This window comes from Protopterus annectens, chromosome 14.part0 (assembly GCF_019279795.1).
Source record: "Protopterus annectens isolate FY-2018-M chromosome 14.part0, PAN1.0, whole genome shotgun sequence".
NCBI classification, from domain to species: domain Eukaryota; kingdom Metazoa; phylum Chordata; order Ceratodontiformes; family Protopteridae; genus Protopterus; species Protopterus annectens.
Window position 1 is genome coordinate 609,826,085 of NC_056748.1, and position 18,470 is coordinate 609,844,554.

The 18,470-nt window shown below is 43.7% G+C and overlaps 1 protein-coding gene across 3 annotated transcripts in view; it reads left to right on the plus strand.

Annotated features, from left to right (window-relative positions):
- The window catches only part of LOC122789133 (WASH complex subunit 2A-like), a 2,558,205-nt gene that overhangs the window by 1,468,460 nt on the left and 1,071,275 nt on the right, over window positions 1–18,470 (plus strand). For all 3 annotated transcript variants that reach the window (XM_044056354.1, XM_044056357.1, XM_044056356.1), the window contains exon 18: window positions 2,587–2,691. In XM_044056354.1, coding sequence (XP_043912289.1) covers window positions 2,587–2,691 — 105 coding nt within the window. The remainder of the gene's footprint in view (window positions 1–2,586; window positions 2,692–18,470) is intronic.

Here is an 18,470-nt window from a genome sequence, read left to right on the forward strand (position 1 = left end):
AAGCTATGTGGGAGTGATAGGATTTGGGAGAAAAATGTATTTCATTAAGAGTGTTGAATTAATGAGGGGAGATGTGTACTGTATCTCTGTTATGGTATAGGGTGAGGAAAGTTTGTAGAGTTGGTGAGTGGTTAAAGGAGAAGGTGATAGGAGTGGTAGGAAGTCAAGTTCAAGGTCAGAATTAGAAAGGGTAGTAAGGGTATGGTGGAGATAGCGAGGTCATAGTAAAGGATACTTTTGGAGATAAAGTTACTTAAGGGGTGGGGTTGTGGTAGGATAGCAACTATGTAAGGGAGCAGAGATGGGTGGTGCAGAGGAAGTTGTGGGTGTGTAGGTCTCAGTATAAGGGAGGATGTGATGTAGTTTAAGTAAGGTGGGAAAATGAAAGAAGGAGGTACTGAGCTGTGATTTATTAATTAGGTGTGTGAGTTAAGGTGGAGTGGTTTGGATAACTATAAATCAAACTAGTAGGGGTGAGTGGAAATGAGGGTAGGGGAGTGGAGTGAGCCCAAGCATAGCGAGGGCGAACGGAGCAGGGCTACACCGGGCTGCGAGCTGCAGAGCCAGTGTATCAACAGACAAATAAAGAGTAAGCAAAATTAGATAGGGGAAAAGGCCTGAGAAGGTAAGGTATGTTGGGGAAATGCCAGGCAGTAGTACCCATTAAGAAGTACAGTGGCTGTGTGAAAAGTAAAAAAGAGGGGTTAATGAGAGAGCTACAAATGAAAAGCAATCGCAAGGAAGAGCAGGGAGTCAAGAGGCGAGTAGAATGGAAGAGAAAAAAGGAAAAAGAAAGACATTAAAGGGTTGGGAATAGTTGGAGAAAACAACAAGTAAAAAATGGCTCAGGAGGACTGAGGGCCTTGGCAATGGAAATAGGCTATGGGAAAGGAAAATATTAAAGAACCAGTGGGTGGCCAGCATCCCTTACACTGCACGTGTTTCCCTCCAAGATGGAGCCCTTACTACAGAGCTACAATAACTAATACAATGATAACATCCAGGTGACCGCAAAAGGAAAACTTACTTTGCTTGATTGCTTTTGATGGGGAGGGCAGAAAATGCCGCAAAACACTGGAGGCGCTGCTGAACTTTACTTTTACTTCTGGACTCACAGGGCAGAATATTATGTCAGGGAGAATGTTAAGTGGCTGTAAGGAACAAGGAAAAAAAATGAGTACAAAAGAGGCCTATGCTGCAGTCTATTACAAAAATGGTACCAACAACAGAGTTAAGGAATAATGTGAAAACCAGAGAAGATTAAGCAAAAACAAGTATTGAGCTATTTATGGTTTAAAACAAATACAGTATAATACAAAACTGAAAAAATGGCTATGACATGAGCTACTATTAAGGCTATGTATGCAGTAATAATCTTGATGAGATGTAAAATAAACAGTTAGGAGAAACGTCCAGCAAGTTCGCATTTTTCTTCAAAAAAGCATTTAGTGCAATTTGGATTAGTGTGTGTGCTAGTATATTGCTGCTGAGACCTAATAAGTCACGGCTGTGAAAAGGCGAACAAAACCTGGAACCAGTCGGTAAAACCTCACTATTCACCAAGTGAAACACAGTAACATGAAAGTTGTACTCCCGGCATCTATTGCGCTATAATGTTTAAACGCAGACAGTAAAACTACATGTAAATCAACCTAGATATAGTGGTAATTTCTAACAACAGTACAAGACTTTAAAAAGCTTTTTGCACTTGGGTGTGGTTGAAACCAGGTCAGAAGTTAGCATACACTGATAATAAGTAGAGCGGAGTATGACGGTGTTCAGACACATTCACGGTTAATGATCCAACTCTCATTGGGTAACCATATCATGCCAGAAACAACTTTTTAAATTGCATTATTGACACAGCCAGAGCCAGTAGTTTGTTATAGCTGAAAAACAATACAAATTGCATTTGCAGTGGTACAGAAACTAAGAAATACAGAACGTATGCTGGTACAATATGAAACGCACAGAAACAAAAAAGTATGCTCCTAGTACAAGACACCTTACCTGGACAGGATCAGCACAGGTAGGGATGCTCAGCCAATGTGTTACAAGGAGTAAAAAGAAAAAAGATGCCGCATGGGACAGCAGGGTACCTAAGATAGCTAGGGGCCAGAAACTGGGAAAAAAGGGATGAAATGTGCAGGTGGGGGGGGGGGGGGCAGTTGGAAAACTACGTCGAATCACTTGAAATGGAACACATTAAAGGTAACACTTGTTCTGCAATGCGTACAACTCATTCATTTCAATCACAGCCAAATAATTTCTTAGTTACCAAAGCTTTGTACCCGCAACATCAATAGCTGTAGAAATTACATGAGATTGTGTCATTTTGTCCATGGGCTGCTGCTGTTCACAGGTTACTACTTCATTTACATATACAGCATTGAAATACTTGCAGGGTTGGGCTTTGGGTAAGAGTTTTTGTTAAAAGTTAAAAAAATAAGCATTTTGCAGACATAGTTTGCTTAACGTTATTACTTGAAATGAAACTGAATGAGCCAGTGTATTCATTTCTTTGTTATGGTGTATGAATCTGATCTGTTTCATAGGAGTCTTGAAGAATTGTATTTTTCTCCTTAGGACTTTTTCTCTTCAAGTCAAACTATGAACAAAGGCCAGTCAAAGCCTTCAACTTTACCTCAGAGTAAATCAACAACATTGTCACTTTTCAGTGATGAGGAGGAGGTATGTATTTTATGGTTATCTGTTTTGATATTGTTAGTGAGGGTGGAGCACTGATCACAGTAGATTTTTTCAGATCCTAGCTGGAAGTATGCAATCAAGGCATTTACAGTAAAGAAAGCATGAAACATTGCACAGTACAAAAATGTGTAGCAGTATGTAACAGACTACAACAAAGTGCAGCAAAATCGAATCAGAATAATAAACAGTGTCTTGATTATGAAGACTGGTAGCAAATTAATGCCTAAATTAATATCGTAAGTGTGTAGAAAATTACAATACAGGATGCGATTGTGCATTTCCAGAAATTTTCCTGGATGGACTTGCAGTATTTGGTAATTTCTCAGTGCAGTTATATACAGGTTTGAGCATTTGCAGTAAAGCTATTTCAACACTAAGGCCAAGACCCTGCTTTTCTTGTTTGGTGTAAAAAGTTTAATCTGATGTTTCAATCTTCATTCATTCTTGTCGAATGGGACTCTGTTCTGATCCTCGGAACCAGCTCAGCCGTTATAGAACTTGTGCCAGCCAAAAAACTCTGGAGCTAAGACTCCACCCACAATGCCCCTGTCTCTATTACCTCAGATCTCATTTGCCACTCTGTCAGTAAGACGCGTCAGCTGTTGCTCTCAGCTAAGCCCTTAAAATTTTTCCTTATTTAGCTGTTTCTCTTTCTATAGATAAATAGATTTATATTTCTATATTACACCTTGTAATTTTTCAGTTGTATGTGTTTGAATACTCTACCACTTACCTCTGGTAATCTCCATCACCATTGTTGGTAACCTGTCTCCCACCCTTCTTACCGTTTGTGGTAATTCTTAATACCATTGTTGGTACTTTCCTTCCCTCTTTTTTCTCTTACACCTTTTGGTAATTCTCCACTACCATAGTTGGTAGACCTTCCTTCTATCCTTTGTGTGCATGTGTGTTGGTGTGTTTAGATTGTTTCCTTTATACACTGATTGTTAAAATGGTGGAAAAGCATAAAGGTACTTCTAGTTTTAAACAGTGCCAAGACTGTGGAAGAAAGATGCCCAATTCTGATGGGCATCTTTTGTGTGTTTATTGTTTAGGAACTTCACATCTCGATCAAAGCTCTGACCTCTGCCAGGCCTATAGTAACTTGGCCTTGGTTGACCGTCGGAATAAGCTCATTTTGAAGGGTTTGTTAAAAACTACTTTTAGTGAAGCTTTGTCCAAGTCGGATCCCAAATCATTCCTTGTCAAGAAGAAGAGCCACTCAGTATCTGCTTCCCCCACAGCACTGGTGGCACAAAAACATAAGGCTACAGTTCTGACTACCTCCATGGAACCAAAAGCAAAGGTACCAAAACTTCAACTTAAAAGAATCCTCGGTACCGACTACTGCCACTATGCTACCTTTGGCACTAGCATCAGCGCTGCCTTCTTTAGTTTCTGGATCAGTGCTGACTTCTTCTATGATGCGTCAACAGGCTTTGCCCACCCCATCGATGCTAAAATCAAATCAAACTCTTTTTCCCAGGACGAGGTATTCACCTTCCATAGACGCTTTGGCAAGCCAGTTGCCCAGTCCCTTTCTGGAACAACCTGAGTCCCCTTCAGGATTGTCCTTTTGATCCTTCAGGAGTCTCTCCGAGGTAGACAGCGTGAGATTGGTGGATCAGCTGTTGGTGGCCAGAAGTATTTTGACCCCTTCTCAGGCCCCCCTCCTTCTTGGAGTTTTGGGTATTTTCTCCAAGGATGACTCCTTTGTCTCCTCCTCTTACTCCCACTGGAGCTTCAGAGCCTAGCACTTCGACCCCCAGTAGCATCTGTTCCAGTGCCATTAGATGTCCCTACCTCGGCACCGGATTTTGCTCTGAATCCTTCGGTTCCATCCTCTGAACCGACAGATACTCTGGGCTGAGACTCCACTGCTGGTTCCAAGGGTCTTGCATCAGCTCTTATTTTTTTATAAGGAGCCGACCTTGGTTGTTAGCACCTTGTCGGTTGTGCGTCCTTCCCTGGCTCCTATTTCATAGGTTGGACTCTTGAGAAGGGGTGTGACCCCGGTTCTGAGGTGGTCTTTCTCGGATCCAGGCTCCCATTCCTTCTGGGGGGAGGGGGATCCTGCCTTTCAAGTTATGGAGAGAGCTTTAGCATCTGCAGGCTCTCAGCTGGTTCCTCCTGCATCGGAGTGTCACATTACCATATCTTCTAGTCTGAAGCGGACACCGATTTCCACAATAGGACAGTGGGTACTGAAGCTTCAAGTCATCCCTGCACAGGCCCCTGTTCTTCTGAGTCTTCCTCAGAGATCCCCACTGAGGACTCCCCCCCCCCCCCCCAATAAGAAGACATGCAAGAGGAAACACCTAAATTCCCTGGAAGAATCTGTCACCGAGGACACTGATTTTAATGAATGGGAAGGTTCCTGCAGGTCACCCCCTGAAAATGTCTCCTTTGGAGACATTCTAGAGCTCCTCAAGCAGAAGTGTAACTGGAAGCCCCAAAACCCAACCTCAGAAGAATCCATGTACTTGCAAGCATTCGGTGCTCAACCATCTACTTCCCGGGTGATCCCACCAGCTGATGATCTTATTAAGCTGATCGTGCAGCAGGCTTGAAAGGTCTCTGACTCCATAGATCCTATTCCCCGGAGACGGGACAAAATGTTATCACCTCCTGAAGACTGCCAACACTGGGCCAAGGGATTAGCAGTATATACCATGGTGGTGGCGGCTGCCACCAAGAAAAAACAAATGAGATTTCTACTGTTCACCCTCCTAACTGGGAGTGTAGAACGATGGACAGATTTGAAAAGCAGTTCTACGCTTCATCAACTGATGCACTGAAGTGCTTGAACTTCATGGCACGTTTTACTAGACTTCAAAGAGATCTGGTTAAGGAGTTATCAGATACTCTCACTTTGGTGCAGAGAATCATTACCAGAGGCTGTCACACCCTTCACCCTTTTCCCGAGATCATTAAGAAAAATCCCCAGTGTTCCACCCAATTAGAGGGATCAATTAGCCATAGAAGCTCATAAGCTGCTGTAAAAAAGAGACATCCAAGAAGATAGGATCTGGATTTTACTCCAGGTTCTTTTTCGTGCCAAAGAGGACAGGGGACTGGAGGCCAATATTGGACCACAGCCTTCTGAACAAGTTTGATGAGCAGACAAAATTCTGGATGGTTATGGTGCATTCTCTTCTCCCCTTTCTAGGGGAAAACAATTGGACCTTCAAGTTGCGCATTACCACATAAGAATGGACAAACACTCAGGAAGGTATTTCCTCTTTTGGCTAGAGGCCCAGTCATTGTTAGTTCAGAGAGTTGCCCTTTGGCCTCACTACAGTCCCCAGAGTGTTCACTAAATGCATGGCAGCAGTCATGGCTCATGTGAGACTACATGGATTCCAGGTGTTTCCATATCTAGACAACTGGCTTCTCACTGCCTCTACCAGGCATCTTCTGCTTCAAGCCACGGACTTCATCATACACTTGTTCAGTGTCCTGGGCATAACAGCCAACAAAGTCACAGCTGTCTGTCACTCAGGACCTTGAATTCATAGGAGCCCCCTTCAACACAGTTTAATGTATAGCTTCTGTACCCTTTCCCAGGCTTCAATAGATAAGGTTTCAAGTACAGCTCATTTTAATGAAAAACAAAAGTGCCTGCTCTTCTTGTCCTTCATGCCCTAGGATGTATGGCGGCGGCCATCATCCTGGTTCCCTTGGTGTGATTTCACATGAGTATACTTCAATGGCTTCTAGCCTCTCAATGATCCATCCTATCTCATCTGATGACTCATACGATCTTAGTAACAGGATGTTGCAAAAAAGATCTATCCTGGTGGATGCAGTCAGAAGAAATCCTAATGAGCTGTCCCTTTGTTTCTTTGCAACCGAAGGCCACAGTGACCATGGACTCCTCCCAGATGAGGTGGGGGAGTCACTATCTGGGAAGAACTGTCCAAGGCACTTGGTCTTCACAAGGGGCCAACTTGTACATCAGTGTCCTGGAGATGAGAGCAGTGCTCCTAGTGTTGCAAGCCTTTCAGTCTGTTCTTTCTCTGGGAACAGTTGCAATCCAGTCAGACAACATCTCAATGGTTTGGTACATCAACAAATAAGGTGGAACCAAATCCTACCCCCTTTGCCAGGAAGGTCTGAGTGTAGTAGTGGGCTATATCTTCCAACCACTTTCTTGTGGCAATGCGTATCCCAGGGAGCTCCAGTGTGATAGTGGACAAGCTGAGCAGACACATTTTTCTGTTTCACGAATGGTGTCTCAATCCCAAAGTAGCAAAGGAAATCTTTCGCCGTTAGGGCCAGCCTTGCTGTGATCTCCCAACTAACAAGTGCAGCAGCTATTTTGTCCTAATCCCCAAGAGACGCTCTTCTTCTTGATTGGCCCTCGGGTCTTCTTTATCCCTTTCCCCCATTTCCTCTCCTACCCCTCCTCCTAAAGAAAGCCCAAAGGTTGCAAAGCAAAGTGATTCTCCTTGCTCCCTTCTGGCCCAGGCAAATTTGTTTCCCCTTTCTTTGGTCTCACTTTATTCATCATACGTGGGTTCTGGACCCAGTCCCAGACCTGCTCTCTGACCCACAGGGATTGGTGCATCCTGATCTACGCTGTCTCAAGCTCACAGCTCATTTCCTCCAATTCTGTTAGTCACCAGGCAGAATAATACAACTTCCCCCTTACAAAATATTATTCTGGCTTTCCATAGACCTTCCACCAAGAGACTCTATTCCAGTAAATGGAACAGACTTTCAATTTGGGCCTCTGAAGAGAACTTGGACCCCTTTTCAGCACCTGTTGAAAAAGTTTTGGAAATTTTAGCCTCTCTTTTTTATCAAGGGACTTCTGCTTCCACCGTTAGAGTTCAGTCACCAGCCATTTCTAAATTTCACAACAGATGGAACGACCATTCTTTAATATCACATTACCTATGCAAGGTCTTTCTAAAAGGTGCCTTACATTTAAGACCTCCATTCAAAGATCTCTTACCTCCGTGGGATCTAACCTTAGTTTTGCAATCTTTAGTACTACCTCCCTTTGAACCAGCGGCCACTTGCTATCTCAAATTCCTTTCCTGGAAAATTTTTTCTAGTAGCCATCACTTACGCCAGAAGTTTTTCTAAGATCAGGCATTATGTGCAAAACCCCCATATATCATTTTTCATAAAGACAGGGTGTCATTGAGAACTAACCCTTCCTTTCTTCCTAAGGTGGTCTCTGAATCCAATATTAATCAAACTATTGAGTTACCAGTTTTCTTCCCCAAAATTTCTAACAAAAGTGAATATTGCTTACACTTACTGGACATACATAGGCAACTATGTTTTTACCCGAGGAAGACTAGAGAGTCCAGAAAATCTGATCAATTGTTAATTTTCCTTTCTGGTCTAACGGTGAGACAAGCTTTATCAAAAGTGACCTTCTCTAAATGGCTGAAAGATTGTGTTACCTTTATTTATGTACATAACCAAAAGTTACCTGTGCCTGTTAAAGTGCATTCAGCCAGATCAGTTGCCACATCAGCAGTTTTTCATTCAAAAGCTTCTATGGACGAAATTTATGCAGCTGCAACTTGGGCTACGTGTCATACCTTTATCACTCATTACAAATTGGATATGGTCTCCAGGGCAAGAGCATCCTTTGGCTCTATGGTTCTCAGGAATATCCTTCCATAAGGCCTCCCAGGGTCTGAAGTATCTAGGGACTCTGTCCCATTCATCAAGAATGGATGAAGCTTGACAATGTCAGATAAAGAAGTTATGTACTCACCATAATGTTCTATCTGTGTTGTCGATCTTTGTTCATTCTTGACATCCCACCCCCCTGTAGATTTCCTTGGGGATCAAACCGTTGACCTTGTTTGTCATAGAGTTTTTACCTTGGACATTGCTTCTACTTACAGTTACTGTGTATGCTCTTGCTATTATCTGCAAACTCGATCTGAGGTAATGGAGAGAGTGGCATTGAAATTGGAGTCTTAGATCAAGAGTTTTTTGGTTGGCACGAGCTGTATAAATGGCCAAAACGGTTCTCAGGATGGGAACAGAGTCCCATTTTCAAGAATGAATGAAGATCGACAACACAGATGGAACATTACGTTGAGTACATAACTTCTTTTTACATAGGCAGCTTTGGTACCATTATGTAAATTGGAAAGTCACCACAATGGGCATAGAACATAAGACACAATGGGCGTAGAACATAAGATATGATATGGAACAATTCAGTGCTTGTATCAGTGAGTCTCAGCCTAACCACTGAATCCAAGAAGTTGAGTGTAAGAAGGGTATAAGGGATTTCACTTGCTTTAGAACATGGAAGGTAAATGTAGAATGGTAGATCCAAAGGTGTCTGCTAATTACGATTGGGGATGAGGCAGAGGGAATTTTATAAGTGAAACCATGGGATAATTGTAGAACATGTGTTAATGGGTGAGGCTGAACTTGGAACTACTTTCAGTATTCTATATATTGTTGCAAGAAGGGAAATTGCTCTTCTTTTAATTAGTGTAGTGTTTTATTGTAAACTTTTAAATAGGGCTTAGAACCTCAATATGTATCTTCACATTTAGAATTTTCACTTAAGATTAAGGAGTTCCTCCAGCTTACCATCCTCAGTCTCTAGTCTGATTTTAGATACAACAGGTCAAAGTGACTGACAGGTGGAGGGGATGGGACTCCCTGCTACCCATCCGTAAGGGAAGACTTGACTTAGCTGCCCTGAATGGATGGATTAAGGCCACCCAACCTTTAACCACAAATCAACACAATATTTTGCACAGGAGACTAATACGGTGTGCATGGAAGTGAACTAAAAGTGGTGAGTGGAGTCTTAAGGGACATTAATAACTAGCATAACTCTCAACTGTCCAGATTTTTATTTCATATTTGTGGTCTATTCTTAATAAAATTTGTTGTTTTTTGGCTAAACACTAAGGACTGACTTCACTAAATGACATACATTTGAGTTTTAGACTTCATAGGTGTGTACTAGGCTAATGGTCTTGGGACCTTTACAAGCCTAGCCCACAGAAGTGTCCTGGAATTGTGCCGCCCGTTGTTAGTTCCCAGTGTTTCTATCAAGTAGAGCCACTGGAGTGATCCCTCGGGTGAACTTTCTTTCCCATCTACTCATCAAGATTTCTCTTGAAGAGGGCCAGTGAGGTGCTCTGCTTGACATGTATGGGAAGTCTGTTCCCGAGCATAGGCAGTCTCTGGGTTATGAACCTGTCCCTCCAGCATGTTGATTGTGGTAATGAGGTTGAGGTCTCTGGAGCGTGTAGTGTGGAGGGATTGGAATTTCTTTAGATGTAGCATTTCTAACAGAGCTGGGTCAGACATGGCTTTGTAAGTCAAGCAGAAATTGCCTCTTAGACAGTATGAAACAGAGAATAGCTGGAGTTTTTTGAGTCTCTGTGTAGGAAATGCGTTTAAGGCCTGTCATCCTCTTCATGAGGTACTTTTGTAGCCTCTCCAGCTGTTGCTGGTGTCTAGTGAGGTACATGCCAAATGGGGCATTATACATTATGATTGGTCTAATGCGGGAAGAGTAGAGAGAAATGATGACCTCTTTTTTTTTTGGATGCAAACCCCTTGGTATTGAGATGTGCCACATTGAAGGACTTTCTGACCATAGTGGCAATGTGGTGGTCGAAGGAGAGGTTCAACCTGTGTCCCCAGATCTCTTATAACGTCTTCAGTGTTCAGTGGGCTCCCATCAATGTGGTAATTAGTGCAAACTAAGTTTTTCCCATAGGGGATGACAGCGCATTTTTTGGCATTAAGCTTAAGGCCATGGTTTTGACACCAGTCATTGGTCTCAATGAGGCATATGCAAATTTGGTTAGCCAGAGTCCCTCCGTGTTGGCCCAGACTTCTGAGAAGTAGAAGCCAAACAGAAGAGGACCCAGGACCGATCCCTATGGGACTCCACTTGTGACTGGTCGGCAGTCTGACTTGGAGTCTGCTACTTTCACACTGTGGGTTCTGTCTGCGAGCCAATTTGCAACCCATCTAACGATATAGGGGTTAATGCCTAGTTTGCTAAGTTTATCAATAATTCCTGAGTGAGGAATGGTATCAAAGGCCTTGGCCAGGTTGAGGTAGGCTCTATGAACTGCCTAACCTTCATCCACTGCTCTGGTGACTGACTCAAAGAAGTCAACTAGGTTGAACAGGCATGATCTACCTTTCACAAAACCAAATTGCGTGGGATCTAGAGTTTGGAGATTCCCTATATCCTTATTAATTAGGTCCATGATGATGACTGTTTCCATAGTCTTACATATCAGACTCATCAGGCTAATGAGGCGATAATTTCCAGGGTCTGTAGTCGCTCCTTTATGGAGAGGGATGACTGTAGCAGTGTGCCATTCTGTAGGGACAAAGCCTGAGGTGAGGCTTTGAGTGAACAGAGCACACAGATGTGGTGCCAGTTCACTTTGTAATTCATGTAGAACACACCCAGGGATATTGTTGGGTGCCATGGAAGCTGTATTCTTGGCCTTAGACAGTACAGCTTTAACCTGTGTTGCCGTAATTCTGGGTGCCTGGCATTCTTCCAGTATTGAGATTGGTCATTTGGGGGGGGGGGGGGTGTAATGTTGGCACTAAATATTTCGACCAGTATGTTGGCAATATCTGTTGGCTCAGTATAGGAGGTACCATTGTGCAGTAACCCAGAGCAAATCTGGGTATTACCATGGAGATTCTTGATATAACTATATAAGGCTTTGTGGTTATTTTTAGTGTCTGCCGTAATTCTGCCTTCATAGCTGGCTTTGGAGGTTTTTATGAGGGTTCTCAACTTTTTGTTGAGGCTAATAAGGGATTTTTTCCAGTCTTGGTACTTCACCTTTTTCTGCAACAGTTTCTTCCTCCTGTAGTAAAGTTTATTAATGGCAGGGGACCACCAGACTGGCTTCCTTTTTTTGGAGGAGAGCGTCCTGATTCTGTTGGGTATGGCTAGTTCCGTGCATTTATGTACATGTACGTACAGTGTATTGGAGTATAATTCAACAGTTATGTATCTATTTTCCATTGGCATGGGTGCCATGAAGTTAACCACCTCTGTTTTTGGGAGTCCAAAGTCAGCTTTGGAGAAGCTTTTCGTGGTGGATACCTTTGCGGGGGGTGTGGTTGAGATGTGGATTTCCATGGTGATTAGTTTGTGGTCAGATCTAACCAGGGAGGAATTGACTATTGGTGTAGAGCAACGGTTGCCCATGTTAGTAATAACCAGGTCAAGGATGTTGCTTCGTCTAGTGGGGGTAAGAATGAGCTGGTCCAGGACATTGGAATTGATGAATTCCAGGAAGCGTTAGGCCAGTGCATTGGTGCATGAGTAGTTTTCCCAGTTGATGGAGGGGTAGTTGAAGTCACCTAGTAGAGAGTGTTGGGTTGGATCATAATTGTTTCCAGGGTGCTTAGGAATGTGGAGTGAGAGTCTTGGGACATGGTTGGGGACCTATAGCAGTCTACAACCTGAATCGCTGTCTTACCCAATGTTAGTTGTACCTGGAGTATATCAGATGCGTTATGCTGGGCTACTAGTCTGGTGGTGTGCATATCCATTATGAATATGGAGACACCACCGCCTTTGGAGCTTCGGTCCATGTTCTGTGGCTGAAAGGTGTGGAATGGGTTATACCCTGGTAGTGCAGGGGTGCTTTTTGCTGCTTTAAACCAGGTCTCCGTTACAGCACAAATGTCGATGTTTTCCATTTTGAGGAGTGCTTCAAGCGAGTGCATCTTGAGATTTAGACTTCCAGCATTGAGCAGCATGCCCTTCAGATTGCATTTATTTATAGATGTTATGGTGGTAATTTGGTCTTTGGAACACCACCTAAAAAAGTAACTATAGGTGTGGCAAGAGCCTAAGCCAGCACCTGGAAACCCAGGGTTGACAGATGCAGGCCATCTCTGACAAAGCATTGAGGTCTGTCGATCATGTCATCCCAAGCAGACAGATACTGGATCCCCTTAGAGTGACACCAGAAACTTAGCCAGTTATTGAAGTCAATAATTTTCTGTTTGTACTGTGATATCATTCTTGGCAATAGTAGGATGCTGCAGAGCTAGGGTTATACCTGCTTTGGCCACATAATCTGAGAGCTCCAACATGTCTCTCTTCATGTAGTCTAAGGATGTGCATCTTAGGTCTTTCACACCCACATGGACAATGACAGAATCCGACTTGTACTTGATGTTCTTCGTGTTTCACTGTTTCAGTCATTACATTTGGGGTAATCTGCTGGCAGGTTGCCCTCAGTTGGCCTGATTAACAAAGTCTTGGGTCCTGTGTCATGATGTCAGGGGTATAAAACATGCAGCCGACGCCATTACATCAGTCTTTCTTGCCATGCCGTGCCCACAGCGGAAGCAGTTCACAAGTGGCGGTCGGCCGACTCCTGGAATTTTTCTTTTCGAGTTTCAGAACCGAAGTCTTCAACTAAAAGCTAGTACCCTGTTGGGGAAACTTTTTCTTGCTCCTTACTGATGTCTGTAAAAGGTAATAATTGCATTACTTACTTGTGAGAAGCAAATACCTCATAAAGATTTTCATTTGTACTGTATTCCTTGCCTAGGCCCTGACCACGACGTACCTTGCTGTCGGTTTTGTGCTTTAATTAATCAGTGCACTATCCGTCGTCGGTACATTTTTGCTTCAAAATATTTTGGATGTTCTTCATCTCACATTGCTGCAGTCCTTACACTTGGGTAGTCCGCTGTCCTCGGTCGGCCCGAATATCAAAGTTTAAGGCTGACGTCGGTCAAGGCGCATTAGACTGACATCAGGACGTCAGGGTACAAATGCGCATGACCGACGTCATATCCTCAGTCTTTTTTGCCGCATGGTCCGATGCAGAAGCAGCGTTGCAAGTGCCGTTCGGCGTTCTGAAATTTTTCGAATTCGGAGTTTCAGACCGAGTCAAAGTTGGCTAAGTACACCGTTGGGGAATATTTTAGTTTTTCTTGCCTCAGTGGTTTACCGGATGTCAGAAAAAGTGAATAACTGTATTTCTTGTGGGAAACAGATACCGCATAGAGATTATCATACTTTGTGTATTCCTTGTTTAGGGCCTGAGCACGACGTTGTTGGGTGTCGCTTTTGTGCTAGATTCAATAAGCGCACTATTAAGAGAAGGTTAGATTGTGCCAGGTTAGTCTTCGGGAAGCGGTGCAATTATAATATGCCGTCGGATGCTCCGGCATCCGCTTCTTCGAAGAAGCGCAAGGATAAAGCAGCTAAGCCCAGGCTAGACGAGTCGTCCGTACCGGACGCCGGTTCTTTAGAGGTGTCGGTGGAGCCGGTGGTTCCACCGGAGGTTTCTCTGGAGCCCCAGGGGGAGACCTTGTTATTGCAGGATGTGGCCTCTCAGGAGGCAGGTCAGGCTGAAGGGGCTTCTCAGGTTACTGTACTCCCCTCCCTTTCTAGGGTGGTTAAGCCTTCTCCTTCTGTTTCCAAGGCTTCTCCCAGAGGCAGGCCAGGTTTAGCTTCAGTCGGTGTCACTCCTAGTTCTTCAGGATCTGTGCCCAAGAAGCATATGCTTAAAATGGCAGAAGATTTGATTACCTTGATTAGAGGTTCTTTGCCCCCTCCTGATAAGAGGCCTAGGGTGGAACCTGAGTTGGGGAGTTTTGAGCAAGCTTCAGATGTTTCAGAGTCTTCGGCTGAAGACTTGCAGGAGTATTCTCCTTATTCTGATTCTGATGTGGATGATTCTACTCCTTCTGCTTCTCCTCCTGAGGATTTTTCTTTTTCAGAGACTCTTCATTCCATGAGGGAGCATTTTAAGTGGGAAGGTCAGGACTTCTCTGATTCCAGGAAAAGGCTTAGGGAATTTTTGTTTTTACCCCAGCATAGGCCTTTGGCTATACCTCCTGTTCTGGATGTTGTGGAGGATGTGTTTGCAGAGGCTTCTCTTAATCCTGATTCTTTGCCTCCTGCTCCTGTTAAGCCGGATAGGTATTATAGGGTGCCTGAAGCTCATAAGTATCTTTTTAAGAGTCCTAGGGCTGACCCAGAAACTGTTAGTCAGGGGCCTAAGGGTGTTAAGGCTTCTGTGGTTAAAAATCCGGTTCCTCCAGATAAAGAGGCCAGGGCTTTGGATAGATGGGGAAAGAAAGTCTATACTTCTTCCACCCTAGCTATGAGGGCTCTGAATTGCCAGTTTCACATGTTGAAATACCAAAACTATCTACTGTCTCAATTGAAGTCTAAGATAGATGCTTTGGCGGAAGGTATTGAGTGTAAAGAGTTACAAGATTTGGTACATGTCTCTGAACAAGTGGGTAAGCATTCTTTACAATGTGGTTTTGATGCTGTACAGGCCTCGTCTAGGGTGGCTGCCACTGGGTCAGTTCTTCGCAGGCACGCCTGGCTGAGGGATCAGAATTTATCTGACCATGTTAAAACAAGGATTTTAGATGCTCCTTTACAATCTGATGTGTTATTTGGTTCACCTGTTGAGGCAGTCTTAAAGAAAATGGAAGACAAGGCTAAGTCTATGCAGACTGTTAAAGATTTTTTGCAGGTTCAGCCTCCGAAGTTTAGTAGAAATTGGCCTACCAAGGGGTGGACGTATCCTTCTTATGATTACCAGTCTAGGGGTAGGTCTAGACGTGGTAGGGGCAGAGCTCAGGGCTCTTTCAGGCCTAGAACAGGGAGTTCACCTGCACAGTCTTCAGGTGAGGGCAGGGGTCAGTCCTTTCGTAAACAGACCCAATGACCTACCTTTTCAGCTGCCAGAGCCTTCTCGTCTGGCAGCACCTTTGGGAGGAAGGTTGGCACTTTTCAAGGAAAATTGGAGTTTAATTACCCAAGACAGATGGGTATTGGATATCATACACCAAGGTTACAGGTTTTATTTCCATACCTTGCCTCCTTTCAAAGGCATGCCGGACGTTCCTCCTCAGCAAAGAATAGAGGCTCACAAACAGATTTCTCTGCTGCTCCAAATAGGAGCCATACAACTGGTCCCTCTGTTAGAAGTGGGCCTAGGATTTTATTCTCGCCTGTTCCTAGTACCAAAGAAGGGGAACACGTGGAGACCAATTTTGGATTTATCTATCCTCAACACTTATCTGGACATTCCCAAGTTCAAAATGTTGACGTTACAACAGCTTTTACCTCTGCTGGGCAAAGATCACTGGATGGTGACTCTGGATCTCAAGGAGGCTTATCTTCATGTTCCTATCAGGCTAAGTTGCAGGAAGTATCTACGTTTTCGGGCTGGGACTTCTCATTATCAGTTCTCTGCATTGCCCTTTGGCTTATCTACTGCGCCCAGAGTGTTCACCAAAGTTCTGGCTCCAGTGATAGCTTTCTTCAGGCTAAGAGGAATACAGATCTATCCTTATTTGGACGATTGCCTGATTCTGGCTCAAGGAAAGGACGATCTTCTTCATCATCTACACTATGTGATAGCAGTGCTAAGATGCCTGGGGTATTCTGTGAACGAAATAAAGTCCAGTCTAGTACCCTCTCAGGACATGTGCTTTCTGGGTGTGAGACTGAATACAGCATCCCAGATGGCCTTTTTGACCCCGGACAAACAAAAGAATCTTTCTCTTTACTTCCATCAATTGTCTCATCAGTCCAGGATGACTGCAAGGACAGTCCTTCAAGCCTTGGGGTTCATGGCATCTTGTATTCTGGTGCTTCCCAATGCCAAACTGCATATGAGGAAGCTACAATGGTATCTCAAAAATGTATGGACTCAGCACTGCCAAGATATGGACACCGTCATTCAGATAATACCTTGCATTCAAAAGGAATTTTTGTGGTGGGCTCAGGAATGTCACCTAAACAAGGGACTCTCTGTGACCCGGCCAGAGGCGAGTCAGATTCTAACGACAGATGCCTCAGACAAAGCTTGGGGAGCTCATCTAAATGGAAAGTGGATACAAGACACGTGGCCTGCCAGACTTCTACATCTACATATCAACCTGAAGGAGATGTTAGCAGTCCAATTTGCATTAATAGCTTTCAAGGATTTACTTCTTCCAGGGCAGGTGTTGATTCTAACAGACAACACAACTGTCATGTGGTACATCAACAAGCAAGGGGGAACACATTCTTATCCTCTGTGCAGACAAGCAATGATTTTGTGGGAGACTGCTGTCAGTTTACAGCTAAATCTTCAGGCAAGGTTTCTGCCGGGAGCACAGAACTCCTTAGCAGATGTGTTGAGCAGACAAATTATGGATCCCCACGAGTGGAAATTGGATCCTCATGTATTTCAGAAATTGACAGTGTCATGGGGAACTCCAGACATAGATCTGTTCGCTTCTCCACTAAACTACCAGCTGCCAAAGTTTTGCACAAAAAGTTTTCATCCAACAGCTTGGAAAGTGGATGCTCTTTCATTCCATTGGAGCAATCTTCATGTGTATGCCTTTCCACCTCTGCCTCTCCTCCCAAAGGTACTTCTGAAGGTCAGACAGGACAAGCCAAAGATGATTTTAATAGCTCCAGATTGGCCTCGACAGCATTGGTACACACTACTGAGAAGTCTGGTACGGGAGCCTCCATGGCCTTTACCTTTGATTCCACACCTGCTGTCTCAGGAGAACAGCCATTTACTCAATGTCAAACTTCACTCTCTTCACCTGACAGCCTGGCATATTCTGTTTTAAACCCTGGAGGGTTTCAGCTTCCACAGCAAGTTTTGAATGTTATTTTGGAAGCCAGAAGGCCTAGTACAAGGAAAGTGTACGCAGATAAATGGAAGAGATTTTTATTTTGGAGTGCAGCAAAAGCATTTGATGTTTCTAAGCCTAATTTAAGTGTGGCTCTTCAATATCTTACTGAGTTACTGGACAAAGGTTTGTCCTTCTCTTCTATTAAGATTCATGCTGCAGCAATTTCTGCTCACTATGATTGTGACCCACCATTGTTTTCTCATCCTTTGTTTAAGCAATTCCTTAGAGGGGCAAAGAATATAAGACCCCACGGAGAGCTCCTACTCCTGCTTGGGATCTCAATTTTGTGTTGGAGAAACTCACTCTACAACCTTTTGAGCCTGCAGCTACTGCTGAGTTGAAATATTTATCATGGAAGACTGCTTTTTGTTAGCCATTACCTCTGCGAGAAGGGTTTCTGAATTACAGGCCCTTATGGCAGTTGAGCCTTTCTTAATTTTCCATAAGGATAGGGTATCTTTCGTACTAATCCTTCCTTTATGCCTAAAGTGGTTTCTAGTGTGTCTTTAAACCAAACTATTCATTTGCCTACCTTTTATGCAAACCCCAAAATAAAGGGGAAAAGATTTTGCACACTTTGGATATACACAGGCAGTTGCGATATTATTTGAACAGAACTAAAGGGTTCAGGCAGTCTCAGCAGTTATTTGTTTCTTTTGCTTTGAGTTCTCAGGGCAAGCCTGTGTCAAAACAAACTATTTCTAAGTGGATTGGGTTTTGCATTGCTTTCTGTTATTCCCATCATGGCAAGGAGGTTCCAGCTGGGATTAGGCCTCATTCCACTAGGGCTACTGCCACTTCAACAGCTTTTTTAAGGGGGGTGGCAACCAAAGATATCTTGGAGGCAGCTACTTAGAGTTCTGTGCATACTTTCTCTAAGCATTATCACCTTCCACTTTACTCTAAATCTAGGGCTGGTTTTGCCACTGCTATTTTCCAGGGCATTTTGGCAGCTCCTGCTTCTTTATAGTTGTGCCATCCTCCCTTACCTCTGCTTTGGGATTCTACCCAAGTGTAAGGACTGCAGCAATGTGAGATGAAGAACATAGTACAGTTTTGTACCTACCATAAATGTAGATGTTCGA